The 15,003-nt window shown below is 38.2% G+C and overlaps 1 protein-coding gene across 3 annotated transcripts in view; it reads right to left on the bottom strand.

The window, feature by feature from the left end:
• Positions 1 to 985: 985 nt before the first annotated feature.
• PRDM5 (PR/SET domain 5) overlaps positions 986 to 15,003 on the bottom strand; it is a 55,074-nt gene continuing 41,056 nt past the window's right edge. For 2 of the 3 annotated variants that reach the window (XM_088164222.1, XM_014886653.2), the window contains 2 exons: positions 5,952 to 6,056; positions 991 to 1,360 (listed from right to left, as the gene is read on the bottom strand). In XM_088164222.1, coding sequence (XP_088020348.1) covers positions 1,196 to 1,360; positions 5,952 to 6,056 — 270 coding nt within the window. In that variant the 3' untranslated portion in view covers positions 991 to 1,195. Of the gene's footprint in view, positions 1,361 to 5,951; positions 6,057 to 15,003 lie in introns of all 3 variants that reach the window. The other variant, XM_088164221.1, reaches the window with a different exon arrangement.

The following is a 15,003-nucleotide window of genomic DNA, read 5'->3' as shown; positions in this document are numbered from 1 at the left end:
ATCTGAACAGTTTGTTAATGCCAGAGCCTTAATATTAACTGCTGATAACTCAGGAATTCCACATGCAATCACCCTCTGAAGTTACAGTTTTACTGTCCTTGCAGATAAGGATTTCTTGGTTATCTGGCTGTATAAGAAGGCCCGTGGGAACTCTTTTGAAGAGTCTTCTGCAGCAAACAACTCACTCTGATAACATGAAGAATTTGATTGTTACTTGGTTTTCAAGCAGTATTTTTCCCAGTGCACATAAGGGGAATTAAGAAAAAAAAAAAAAAGGAAAAGGTATTTAAGTGGTATGAAGAAATCCAGAGCATCTGATTCAGCAGGAAGAAACTGTGGGAACCAGCTATTCACCAGGAAATCAAACACATGTCAACTCAACAATTCTAGCTGCTCAAGCCACCCTGTTAAGATGTCTTTCCACTTGCCTTGCCAGCCACAGTGATGAGTATGAATACAGCACTTAAAACTAAATTACTCCGAATTTTCGCTTCACTCTTGTTTCGTGTAACCAGAAGAAATAAATCCTCCTCAATCTCATACAGGAATACTGAACGTTGACAGATTTCCACAGTTCTCTACCCACACATTTTGGCATCTCAAGAACCAATTCAAGTTAATGAGTTTCATACAGTAATGAGAAAGCTGCAAATAAAATGAGACAAAATTGTGTTACAACAAAATGTGGAATTATGATATGAATAAAACAAGCCTGGATACAATCAGCAGTCAATTAGAATGACAAACTCAGTGTGGTTTCAAATTAAATAATTTTAATGGAGCCTTGTAGGTTAGATACAGAAATACAGTTGCAGACAGCCAAGAGTCTGGTTGCAAGTGTCCAGGATTTCCAGGCACTGCTACTAATATCTAAGTTTCTAAGGATGTCATTAACAAAGTGAAGTTTGCTTAAAGCTTCTTTGTTTGAATGAGGATAAAAATTTTACAAAGTTATTTTATCTTCTTTTTTTTTTTTTTTTTTAATTTTTCTTTTTTTTTTTTTTTTTTTTATTTTACATAAGAAACTCTTCGGGGTTTTTCCCCTACTAACATATTTTCAACAAAATTGGGAAAAATAACATGAGAAGGCATTACAGTTGTTTCTCCTGACTATGCTTACTGGTCAGGTGCAAAGTCGGGTTTCTACACCTGCAAATGCAGCACTTTGGATCCACTCTTGTGACTGAGGCTGTATTTAGCTGTCAGTTTCTCCATGGACGTTTTCCATGTGCACTTTGAGGTAGTCATTCCTTGTAAACTTCTTGTGGCAGAGCTGGCACTCTGCCATGGGGCGGTTGGGGTTGTGAGTCAGCTTGTGTCGGATCAGCATCTTCTTCAGGCTGAAGGACAGGTCACAAACCTAAGGCAGTGAAGACAAGAAAAAGGAAATAGTCAAATTTCAACATGTATTACACTCCTAATGTCACATCACTGAGGCCACAGCCACACATACCTGCAGTACTTAATAAATGAGCTGGTCTTTGGAAGAAAAACTCCTTCAGAGAGCACCTGAAAGATTGTTACTCTGCCTGGTATCTTTTTCTGTTGTATATTAGGAGTGATAGCACAGGCACAAGGATGCTGTCTGTATAAAAAAAGACTCAGTCTTCAAAATAACAACACCTTGAGGTGTCCTAGTACCATTGTGATGCTTTGTTCAGGTTTTTTTAAAGCTATTGTTTTATCCGGGATGCAGCAAAAATTACGACAAAACATCACGAGCATCCATCAGTTCAAATGAAATATTTCCTTCCTGTCCTCCAGAATGACACCTGCAGCTTCCAAAAGAATCAGTTCCAATTGCTCAGTTACAAGGAAGGAGGAGTGAGAATGAAAAGGTTCTGAAGACTGCAAGAAAGGTTAATTACTAATATAAAGGAAACCTTGTTGTTCCAGCCTTCCTCTGCCTGGCCAAGAAAATGGAAGACATCTGGGAAATGAAGGTGCAATTCCTTTGCTTTCCTTCCTCCACTGTACTCCAAGCAGTCCAGTTCATTGTGCCATTTGAATAAGTGGATGGAAGCATGAGGGACTCTGCCATATTAAAGCCATCACTTTATAAAAATCCCTGTACTGAAGTTAAAATGAAAACCACAAAAGTTTTAAAGAACGAGTTCAGCAAAGACAAGTTAGAATTAGAAGTTAAGGCATGACACCAACTCAACTCAAACTGTGCAGTTACACTGTCACATTCACCTACCATGCAAAGAAATATTGCAACATGAATTTGACAGGGAAATGAAGAAAAAGAAGAAAAGGAAGCAGCTGGTGATTTGACAAATGAAACAGACAAGAGTCATACAATTAAATAAGAACATCCACAGGCTTGCACTCTTAAAATTCCATGTTCATTCCAGACAATATCTCTTTCATGAAGAAAAAAACCTCAAGGAACCCAGGACAATCCCTCTTGAGAAAAAGAGCTTTAAATTTATATTGGTACCAAACTACTGCAAATGCTGAATGATGACTGATTCCTTTTGAAACCACAACAACAAGAACTGACTATCCTAGTAGATCATCTTGACCTCCAGCACACGGATTTTATGCTAATTAAGGCAAAATCATTAAATGACCATAAAATGGCAATTGCCAGAGGCAAGTTTTGTACCCAAAACAATTTCTCCCCACACTGTGTGTGCTGCTGCACTAGAACATTTTGGACTTTCTGACATGATGTAATGCTGAAGACCCTCATACAGCAACTGCAGCTCTCCAACTTGGAAAAAAACCTCTTTGAGACCCAACCAACAGCCACCCTTTTGTCACTGAATCTCAATTACAATTTGTTAGTGAACCTCCACTGGTCAGCTCTGAGCACTGCTTTGAGCAAACCCCCATTTCTGATTCTCCTCCACAGAGCACACAAAGGGAACCCATAACATTTATCTAATGACAGTCACAAATCCCAGCATGTCCCAAGTGTCACACACTTGTAAATTCTCCATGTTTCTTGAGAGCCAGGAGGCCAATCAGGGATATACACACATACAAAATGTGTGTTGGTTCTGTCTATATTAGACACACCTCTTCATTTTCAAAATAAACAGTTTATAACAGTCTCCAAGTGCATTTTTTCATTTATTCTGCTCACATAACCAGTATCATGTGTCCTTCTGTACCTTCCTTCTTCAAAAAGAACATGGAATGCACAGGATTATTAAAGGTATGGCACATCCTTTGCTGTGCATATACAGAAAAGTTTTGGGGATTTTTTTGAAGAGTTGGCTTCATATATCGATTTTGTAAGCAAGACTGGTATTTTATAGATTTACAACCACTCTTACTAATGTGCACTTGAGCTCTAATCAATCTCTTCAAAATGATCAAAGTTTTGATCAGATAGGGAGGATGGAAAAGACTGACATTTGAAAGTAAGTGCAAGGTCAACCAGAGGCAGAGTGGAAAGAAATACTGTACTGGAAAGAAACCAGGACAGGCAGTACTTGACCTTTCTGCCCCCCAAAAATAATCTATTGTCTCTGAGAAACTGAAGTTCATTTGGCCTTCCAGTAAAAAACAGGCTGGTCTGGAGAGGACAGACACCTAATCTGCTATGAAAAATTGCATTTCTATTTCCATATTTCAGTTATTTTCACTTTTCTAGGTGACATGTATTAGAATTGCCATCTTAAAATGGGAATATTCAATTTCCACTATGATGTGTGGAATGTGAGAGCTTTGAAACATCAATGTCTGAAAATGCTTTTGCTGACTGATAAGACAGAGGAATAGACACATAAATAAACTGTAGCACCTTCCTCAAACAGAGTACAAGGATTAGTTTCACATGTAACTCAATCCTACACTGTAATGACTGTTCCATGTGCCAGAAAGAGAGAATGAGAAAGGAAGAGAAGACACGATTTTTATTTCTGACTCTGGAAAAAAAAAATCTATATAAAACAAAAATACAGATTAAAAGAGTACTAAAAGAATTGCTATGTGGTATTCCAGAGATAAGAACTTGGGGAAGTTGCTGTCATAAATTACCACTCAAGTCATTCTAAGAAAAATGATGAGAGCATCTACAGCTATCTTGAGCAGCATAAAAAATTGTAGCTGAAAATACTTGAGTGTAAAAAGGAAATTTAGTATCGAGTAGCCCACAATAAATGTCCCCCATAGGGACATTTTTCTCTAATTGTCCACTACTGGTTTTCCTGTAACTTCTACATAAACATCTGGAATCATGCAATGTGCAAGACAGCTCTGGAGGAACGGGCTGCTCTGGGTGACATTTACTATGTCCCCAGCATATGCACAACAGGAGCCCAGGTGAAATAAGGAGAAATTATTGAAAACACGAATTTTTACCTTCTCCAAGTGTGCATTGCACAACAGACCATGGTGGGCACCTGGGGGACTGGAGCATGCAGGAGGCAACTGCTGCTATGTCCAAACCCCAAAAGATCAGCAGCCTCTGACACTGTGCTGCCAGAAAAAGGCTCCTTCTCAAGAGTGATTTTGGTGAAACAAGGCAGAAACTTGAAATACAAGAAATAGCACCAGTAACTGAAGGTACACTGAAAAATTCTCAAGCAAAGGACTAGGACTAGATACAGATCACAGATGTTTCTAGAAATGCTATGGCTGAGAAAAGTACAGCTCTACTTAATTCATGAGGAAAATTGAAGGAAAAGCTGAAACAGGGAAGTATGTTTTCATACAGCTACTATTTCTAATTAAAGCAAGGAAAATGAATAAAATAGAGCCACCATACCAAGTTAGTTTGCAAAAGCACACTCTGAATCCAACAGCAGTGAATCTTGGATCCACAGTGTGGGAAAAATTGCATTTACAATGCAAGCTGGCCAAGAGCTGATAAACAGTACAACAATCTGAAAGCTGAAAAAGTTATTGACAATGATTTGGAGTTAGAGAAATCCTCAAGGTACTATCCAGAGCCAGGCTGAGATTATCCCAAAAGAATACAGCAAATCTCCTAACTTGTAGACATCAGCAAAATATCTCAGTTGAACTTTTTCATGAAATTAATATATTTTATTCTCAATGAAATGACATCAGATCATTCATTAAAAACCAGAACAGTTAACAGACCCTTGAAACTTTCCTGCCAAGCTGTTATTCTAATTTTGCATCTAATTATATAAATTTCTGAGCAAATTTACAGCTGCTCAGACTGAGCCATCTAGGATATAACTGAGAGCTGGCAGTCCCCTGTGAGTGCCTCACGAGGAGTCAGTATCACAAAACAAAACACCTACACTAAGGCTACATCCATTCTGATGCCTTTCCCTAAATCCTTGAGCAACAATTTTGGCATTTGATCGTTCTGAAAGACGTTATTCCCCAAGAGTTTGTGCACATTCAGCCTTCCCACGTACCTCCCAAAAGCTGAGAGATGTTGTATGCAAGGGGGGCAGGCTGCATGAAGGGTACCTGACAGTGATCTATGAACTGTCACAGGATACACTGCATTTCAGCCCTCAGAGCGTGCACAGCATCCCAGATTTCCTCACTCAGCAACAACAAGAGGCTGTGAGCAGATGTTGAAAACATCAGAGCAGATTTCACCAGAAACAGGCAATTCTGAATTCATATTTGTGTCATTCAACATCAGAAGCATTGAGACTCCATGTAATAAATGAAATCCCTTTTCCTGCACAAGCTAATCTCCAACTATTAACCTGTCACACAACTCATACAGGAACCCAAGCAGCATGAACTTGTAAATGGTAACATCCAAATTGCATTGCTAATGGTGAAAATAACTCTTATGGGATCCAAAACCATAAAACGAACGGGTGTGCACGGCTCTTGGCAAGCAAAGAGGGTACGTGAAATTCCCTGAATGGCCTTTCATTGCTTGGGCAATCCGAGCCATGTCAAGTGTAACTATGCCACAAGCAATAGGTGCATCCCTGCAATGAAATCCTGCTGCTGCACCGAGGCTCAGAAGGCACAGGGAAAGGAGCAGAGGAACTCACATCACACTGGAAGGGCTTCTCCCCGGTGTGGGTCCTCATGTGCTCGTCCAGGCCTCGCTTCTGACTGAAAGCCTTGTTACACTCGGAGCACTGGTACGGCTTCTCCTGCACGCAATGACAACAGAGAGTGAAAGTGAGTCAACACAGAGCCCAGCTCATTAAAGGACTGGAATTCCATGCTGGATGGTGCAAGTTTTATATTCTCTCCAAGGTATTACAGTCAGTGAAAACAACAGAAAACGACTTTCAAATGATTAAGTGAAAGCTGGGAAAGCTGTGGCCTGACAGTTTCCACTTCAGCACCCACTTATGAATTAATTATCTGTTCCAGTCTTTCAAACCCAGCCATTGGAGGAGTCTGCTTTTTGTCACGTGAAAGGTACAGAAACATAAAATTCCAATGTTCTTTCCTTTATCCTCCACAAATGCTAAAAGCACACAGACAAGTAAGATTATCCACAAAAACTTCGAGTTTTCCAAGCAGGGGAAGAGGTGAGGGGAGCAAGAGGAGGTACAAGGAAAGTTTGTGGTAGCAGAAAAACTTATTTTGAAAAGTGGTGACAGAAGGTTAATCACAATCTCATTGCAGAATCTCAAAACAAGTGCAGATGGCAAACTGTATTTTTACTAGAACTATTGGTTAGCAGCTACTGTAAAACATGAAAGTTAGAAAAGCTGCAATCTCACTGACCTCAAATAAATAATTAGAGTACATAAGGAAACCCATTTATGTAAATATTTTTTCTTTTAAGTTCTTCCTTCATGTAGAAATTTATTTAGGTGTAATTCCTCCTTGATTCCACTAAAGTTACAAAATAAGTGTAAAGAAAGCAACAATAAATCAATTTAATGCAAGAATCAGCATTATGGCACTGCACATGGCCTCGTTAAAATCTTCATGTTCTAGAGGCACCCTTATTTTTGAACCAACTAGATTTCCCTTCACTCTTGTTCTACTTTTTTCTGTAGTCTCTAATTCTAATTCTCTATTTTTGCTAAATTAAATTGAAAGCAATGTCTATAAATCAACAGGCAAAAAAAAAAAAGCAGCTAGATCTATGAATTAACAAATAATAGGCAGTAATCAAGTTCTTCTGGGAGATGATGTGGGATCCAAGGTTAAGTGAGATGGAACAACTCAGGCATTAAAGCAATAAAGAGAATAAGCTGTCTGGTTATTGAATTCCTCCTCTCAGTCTCTGGGAACCATCAGGTCTCCATATATTGCTGAATCCTGCCAGGATTCCCCAGCACTCACCATACACCTAACACAGAGCACTCTCAGTCACTGCTGGCCATGTCCCAGTGTCTCTCTGCAGGTCCACAGACCTCAGTGGGGCAAAGATGGGGTTCTTTCATTTTGCAGTCTCCTCCCATCAGATTTCCTAGAAAAGGCAGTGCTATTTCCATGATTGTTCAACAAATTACCTGAATTGATCTATGACCAAAAAATTACCATCTAGACCAAAAAGTTCATGTCACAGGGAGCTTTGCTGACCTGACTAAAGACTTGGTGGAGCAGGGTCTGCATTTTTAAGGGAAATGTATGAAAAAGCCATGTGAAAAGCAGGTTTCTGCAACAACCCCTTAATTAGTTTTGCATTGTGGTTAACACAAACCACATTGCTGTGAGTTCTCCAAGAGCAGCCTTTGTGTGTGGAGGTTGCTCCCCACAAAGTGCAAAGTGAAGTAAACGATGTGCACACCTTAAACACCTACAAAGTGTTCACTACTGCAAACTGCACCAGGTGGACTCGCTCCCTTTTATCATCCTGGTTTTCAGCTATCTGAAGAAGTGACTTGATAATGAGCAGGTCAATCATGGATATCCGGATTCCATTTTGGACAAAGAGCCATTTTTAACTCTGGGAAGCTGGAGTCACAAACCTGACCTGTATTATCTTTCCCCAAGGTTATGTTTGGCTGTTATATATTTTATATTTGTATTATTCTCTGTGGCAAAAAAGGGTGTATCTAACATCCCCCTGGCACTTGTATTGAAATTCACATATGTAGTGCATGAAGCACATCCAAAGCTCTCTTTGATCTGATTTTAGATCCCTTCCATCTGTATATTCCAGTGACTTCAGCAGACACAACTGATTCACACCAGCCTCCTCTCTCCTGAGTGAAGCTGCCCTCCATTCACATCTCTGTCTGTTTGGAAAACCAGTAGTGCTGTCCAGAGTAAAACCTGGCCCTCGGTTTATATCTCCAGAGAGAAATACTTTTTTTTTGGTTGGTTTTGAAGACCTCGTCCTCACAGATCAATTTCTTCAAAACAATACATTTTGTGTTTTTCATTTTCTCTCTGCCCCTTCTCCCCCTCGTGTCAAATTTCCATTGCACAATGCTTGGAGAAAGCAACACTTGTAACATGGAAAATATGATGTTTGCTTAGCATAACCATCTCTGCTTTAAATGTGAGCAGAGGAAAAAATAAAAACCATGGCAATAAATCTGAAAAAGCTAATGCCACCACAAAAGGGGACAACGCTGAGATGAGAAAAAAGCTGGACAGATTTAAAACATCAAGAAAAGGGAAAAACCTGCTAATTGTCAACAAAACAGGAGCTCATTGGGAAGATGATCCAAGTCTGACTTCAGAGGAGTTCCCAAGTGCTGGTACTATAAATCTGCTCTCTGTTGAAGAAGAATCTGCCAGGCCATGGCTATGGTGGCAGCCAAGCTGAAGGATCACATGTGTTTTCTTTTATTGACCATTTAAATGAGGAAGGCAGCAGGGACAGCAGGAGAGACAGCACATGGCTGATACTGCAGTGATTTAATATTTTAAGCATGCCAGGTAGGAATTTAAATATTTAGATCAAGATTTACACCCTCCCTGCCTCTGAACAAGCAAAGGCCAAGCAGAGCCCAGTGGTACCCTGGAAGGTGCTCTGCTCCAAGACTGACACATGCTGACCTAAAAGCTCCCAACTCTGATGGGTTCACCATTAAAATTGAGAGAAATCAAACATTTTAAAAACCGTGTCAAATAAAACAGGGCCTGCACCACACAGTTTTGTGTCTGTGGATGGCTGAATCACAAATCACACCTTGAATTGTGCTTTGCATTAGAAAGATCTCACTCAGAACATGACAAAACTCAAGGACATTTGATGCACCTTCAACAGCCTGACCAAGTGTGCAGTGTCCTGCAAGCACAGGGAATACTCAAATACAGAATATTTCATTTAAACTGCCAGCTGTTACTGCAGTTGCCTTAAGAAATACAAATACACTAAGTTGTGGACTGGTTGTTTCTGAAAACCTGGAAATATTGGTTACACAGGTAAAACTTTGGTAGGAGTCTCTCCAACTGGCTTTCTAAATCTGATTTTGGAACTATTGCATCAGCTCAACAGTTACAGCAAGAAAAACATAATTTCAACACTATTATTACCACATAAACATAGCTCAACATTAAAATAAGAGTTAAGAACACAACTGTCAACTTGACAGGTCTGCATTTTCAACACGCTGAAAACTGAAGCTTGAGAGAAGTTCAGAGAAAAAAGGAAAAGCTTATCAGGTTTTGTATTACATGTAAATATTTACACTTGTGAAATGAATGTGAAAATTGACAGACATGAATAATGATGATGCTACAGGACACACACAAAAAATAAATAAATAAATAATCCTTTTCTTTTAATTATTCCAAAAGAAGCCTTCCTTTGCTCCCAGAAAAATCTTAAAATGTCTATTCATGAGATACTGATACAGTAACATGATGTGCTTTCAAACAGCATTTTATGTGAGAATTCTGAAAATATCAGTATTACTCTTACTACATATGATTTCATGGGCTTGCATTATCACCTGAACAGAGGGTTAATAAAATGACTGTTTTGAAAAAAAAAAAAAAAAAAAAAAAATCAAGCAAATGGAAAAAGGTGGCCTAGAATGAACAAACATAACCAAGCAGATAATATTAAAATACAGCAGGCACATCTGCAGCTACCAGGAGCTCGTTATTCTCAAAGAGAAATCTGGAAATCCTACAGCTTTGCCTACCTGAAAACGCAGGGATTCTGCTTAAAATCACAAATAACCCAAGTTAAAGGACTCCAGTTTTGTATCTAAGTGTGAAAAAAAATTCAAGAACTGACAAGATGCTCTCTCAGTAACTGGAAAGTTTCTGCTGGCTACAGCAAGTGGCTGACCCAGAGACAGAGGCCTCCTTAAATTACTGACATAACATTGACACTGGAAGACAAAGAGAAATGAGAATTTACAACTCTACAGAAGTAGTAGGGATTTGAAACTTAAACCTCAATTAAAAAATCACATTACAAGAACATGTTTCTTCTGCAGAAAAGTAAAATCCTTTAAAAAAATACGTCCAGCAATCAGGGCAGGCCAAGATTTTCCTGTTAAAACAACTGTGAAATAATTCTGGCATATTTAAACAAAAATGTGACTTTTATTCAAAATGACTAATGTTTTTATTAGAACAGGTTTCAATTAATTCAATTTTAGGAGTATTAAAAAAAATAATCTTTTTTGCAATAAAATTTGTAACTAAAACAAAAGAATGCATCTTCTCTGAATTGCCTGCCAGGAAAAAAAGTGCATTTCTTAAAAAGATCCAGTAATGCAATTCATTGGGCTTTATACCATATCATTAACTTCCCATGTTCCATGGTAGTCCTCCCTATTTGCTGCCTATAAAGTGAAAAGTTCTTAATTCTTTGTGTTTTTTTAACTGCTGAGGTAATTTCTGCCCCTTAAATTTAGTGAAGGAGGGTTTATTTAATCAGAATTAATGAAAATTCAGTAGATGTCCACCTGCTCCTGGAAAATAACACTATGAATATAGAAAAAGTACATTTTTACTCTACGAGGAAGGGATGATCATCAGTCAATGTTACATAAAAAAGTGTGAAAATATAGGTGCAGTGGGATTCAAACCTTTCACATTGTGTGTGCAAACACAGATTCCAGAGGCAAGGAAACCACAGCCCTGGCAAAGTCATCATCCTCAGGAAGATGTTTGGGAACTTACCCCTGTCTCACCAACAGGGAAATACAGATAAAATCCAAGATGGAAAAACCCCTCCAAATACAATCAACACATCATATTATTTCATTACTCACTGTCATGTGCACAGAAGTCTGTATTTAATACACAAAGGAACTGGTTTTTTGACAACAGCTTTCTAAAACATAGGCTCCTTTCTCAAACTTTAAGCTCAAATATTTCCTGGGAAACACAGGAGAAGTGAAATTATGTCAATATTGTCCTTGCATTATTTCTCATTTACTATTATCTTAATATTGCTCTGAGTTCAAAAAGAGGGAGCAGTGTAAAGTTCCAAATGAGTGCCTTGGAAAGTTTGCTTAACTCAGGATTTTGTCTTGTTCAGGGAATAAAAACAATGCCTGGAAGAGTCCTCTACAGGAGACTGCCTCACTTCTATATCACCATTATGAAATTCATAAATAAAACTCGAAATTATTTTAAGGTTGGTTCATTTCCACACATACTGTGGTTTTAAACCTATTTAAATATTAATGTGTTTTAAAATAGTAGGCACTTCTGCATGGAACAAAAATGATACACTGAAATGTCTCTATTTTTAAATTACCTCAGAAATGTACCTCATTTAAGCACAGGCTGGCAGCTTCCACCCACTGGAACTCAAGATTTTTAAACAAGCTATAAGAATTAAATATATCTGTTATATGTAAATATGAACTATTCAAATCAAGTGATGAAAAGCCATTTTCAAATAGCTTCAACTCTTTCTGTTTTCCATCACTGAATCCAACTGCAATAAAATCACCATTCTCAGAAATAATGAAAACATCAATTTAACATGACAACAACTCTGGGCACCTATCAATGACCATATTTCCAACATTACCAATTCTATTGCTTTAACATACAATAATTTTCCCACGTGTTTAAGCTCAAACGTTGCAATGTTAAGTCAGGCACTGAATAAAGCCTCAGGAAAGAGCTGGAGTTTGCTGCAGTGTGAGGGTTGGAAATGTGCATGTAACTCTCTCAAAGCTGATATGGTCTGTAAATTCATTTCATCAACAACTTCAGTAAGTTCCTCATTTATGTTTTCCTAGGCTGTGATATTTCTCCTTAAGGAAAAAAAAAAAAAACCCAAAAGCATCAAACCATAAAGCAAACACATGTACTTTCATAGAAACAAATCAGTGCTCAGGTGACATTTTAATGTCAGGTGGGTGGTGTTTGTCCCCTGCCCTGGCCAGCAGGGGTTTGGCCTTACCTTCTCTGTTGACTCCAGAGCTGGAGCTGACACCTGTGGCCACCCAGGCTGTGCTCACTTTAGCAGCTGCCAGACCTTAATCAACTTTCTACAATGATTTTTCCAGCAGCTTTCCCTGATCCCCAGCATCAGGTCTGGCATTTAAGCCCACTGGTAAAATACACTGAGATTTAATCTCTACTGTCTTTGGTGAAGACACAGTATCACTTTTAAGCTACTTCACAAACTTTCTGGCCAAAAGACCAGATTCTTTTTTTCAAGATATTTATGAGAACAGCCCTTGCAGAAGGGTGCTATAATTGTGTTTATTTCTACATTGCTAGGCTCAGCTGATACAGAAATACCTTATTTTTTCAATAATGATTTTGCATGCAAGAATGAATTTCAAATAAAATGTATGTGTAGGAAAGGGTAAGAAAAGCAAGAGCCTCACATTGTTTTGGAAAGGCAAAACACGGGATGACTGAAAAGAGAAATATCAAGTGTGACTTCCTGGTTATCCTTGTTCTCAGAAGTGACAGAAGGACTCAAGCCTTTGGCAAACACAGTGCATTTTTTATTTCCTAATCTTTAGTTCATCGTTGTTTAAATAGCCTAGGAACACAGAACAAGTCCTAGTGCATGATCATTGTGCTCAGAGGTCTCACACTCTCTCTGCACAGGTTTCTTTCTTCCCTGGAGAAGTGTGTACAAGGTGCAGTTAGAACACAAGTCCTTCAGAACCAGGATTCAAATCAAGCCCTCACTCCAAGAAAGGCACACCTGAGCAGTTGAGCAGCTGTTTTCTCTCTGCTCAAAGGGGGCTGCTTTGGTTCCTGTACCCTGCATTCCTGACAAGCATCAACCTCCTACTAAGATTAAATAAATCTTCACAATCTTGCCAAGCACACAAGAGTTCTTGTAAATAATGGTGTCTTCCCCATTTACCTCACAGTATTGTTCTTCCTCCACTTCCTTTTCTCCCCTTTCCAATTCCTTTCACCACTCTGTTCTTTCACATCAGCTAAAATACATCTTCATTCCCTTGGACCTGCACTAATATTTACTCACCTGAACAATAAAGTAGCAGCTTATCATCCTACAGTACTTCATGGGTAATGTTCTGCAGAACAGAGTCAGGCATAATTGCTCCTTCTGCCTTGAACATCCATGGAAGTCAGTAATAAACTTGGTTTTCTCTTCTCTTGTTTCTATTAATAATTCTCTTTTTTTCCCCTCCTCCTACTAAGACCTCCTCTGATTTTTTTAGCTGTCCAGCTCTACTTAAATATTAAACAAGGTGAACTGTGTGGAAGAAGGGAAGTTGGGACATGCAGGATTATAGCAACAGGCTTCAATTTAGAAATTACTATTAATGTAAATGTTATCAGTACTGATTCAAAGTAAAAAAATATTTACATGGAGATAAATGAACATGTAATGGCAATCGAATATGAATGAACCTCACTGTCAAGTTTTGGGATAGGAGCAGCATCACCACAAAAACAACCAAAATCTAATCAAGTCTAAAAAAAAACATGTTTGGCCTGCATATTTTATTCCTACACTATAGCTGTGGGCATGACCAGCAGTCTGCTTGGCACCTTCACACACCAAAATAGAAAAACCTGAAATGTGACCTTCCAGATGTACATGATCAACACATCTCAAATATATGGAAACATTCAGATCACATTTGGTGTGAACTGAGTTCTTGGTACCTCTAAGGACAGTATTGGCCTCCAGGGTCCAGCAGAGCATTTCCTGAGACATTTTAAAACAAATTTTATTATGTTCTTAGTGCAACACAAAGACTGTCTAATTACAGTGTCTACATATATTAAAAAGAAATATCCACTCCTTAAAATTTATTTTTCTAACTCCTCCCTTTCCTATCAGCTTAGAAGAAAACATCATTTGGTGTAAATCACTGTAGATTGTAAAAGCCTAATATTATTTTTTCCTCTATTTTTCTTTCACAGAGGCTGGGGGGAGTTTGTTGTTTTTACTCAAATTGTATGAAAAATCAGGGAAAAAAAATTGAATTTGGCACTGTTTCAGACCTTGTTTACCCCTCACAGTCATGCAGAACTTAGAGGGGTCATGAAATTTCTCCTGGTGCAAACACAGTTAAGAGGGGACAGTAACAACAGCACAGAATTTATAGCACTTCTTAAAGTGATTTAACAGCTGGATAAAAAGGAGAAACAACTAACAGCATGGGACTAGCCTGTTCTCAACAAACTACTGATTACTTGTATAGTTTGGGGTACAAAAGCTACAGCTTTATCTAGGACCTCATAGTTAATATGCTCAAGACCCTCTAAGAACAGTAGAAATTGAAACAGTTTTTAATTTTTCTTATTTAGAAAACAATTCTGTGTGCCCATTTGCATATGGAGACTACTAAGTTAAATGTCACCTTTCCTATTTTACAGTAGATGTAGAATTTTCTTGGTTTGGCCTCATGAACTGTAACAGCTCCCAGGTTAAAATAAAAAGTTATGTAAAAATTGTCATCAGTTAATAAAGTACAGCCTCTAAAAAAGCTCAGTGACTGGACTTGACATGTCTAGTAAGAATCAAGGAACTGGATATTGAAGTTTCAGTAACAGTGAATTCTTTACAGAACTGTTTACTCTGTAAACAACATTAATTTATATCCATAAATAACCACAGGTTAAATGAAGAGGTTAGTACAGCTATTATTTCAACATAAAATAAACCAAACACAGAAAAAATAGAAGGTAAGGGAGTTCTAATTAGAATTTCTAAATTAATGACTTGAATCTTTGCCTCTTATTTTGATAGGTATAAAACAC

Source organism: Sturnus vulgaris, chromosome 4, assembly GCF_052056855.1.
Source record: "Sturnus vulgaris isolate bStuVul1 chromosome 4, bStuVul1.hap1, whole genome shotgun sequence".
In the NCBI taxonomy this organism is placed as follows: domain Eukaryota; kingdom Metazoa; phylum Chordata; class Aves; order Passeriformes; family Sturnidae; genus Sturnus; species Sturnus vulgaris.
Note: the sequence above shows the minus strand (reverse complement) of the source record. Positions and strands in the feature narration are given on the sequence as shown.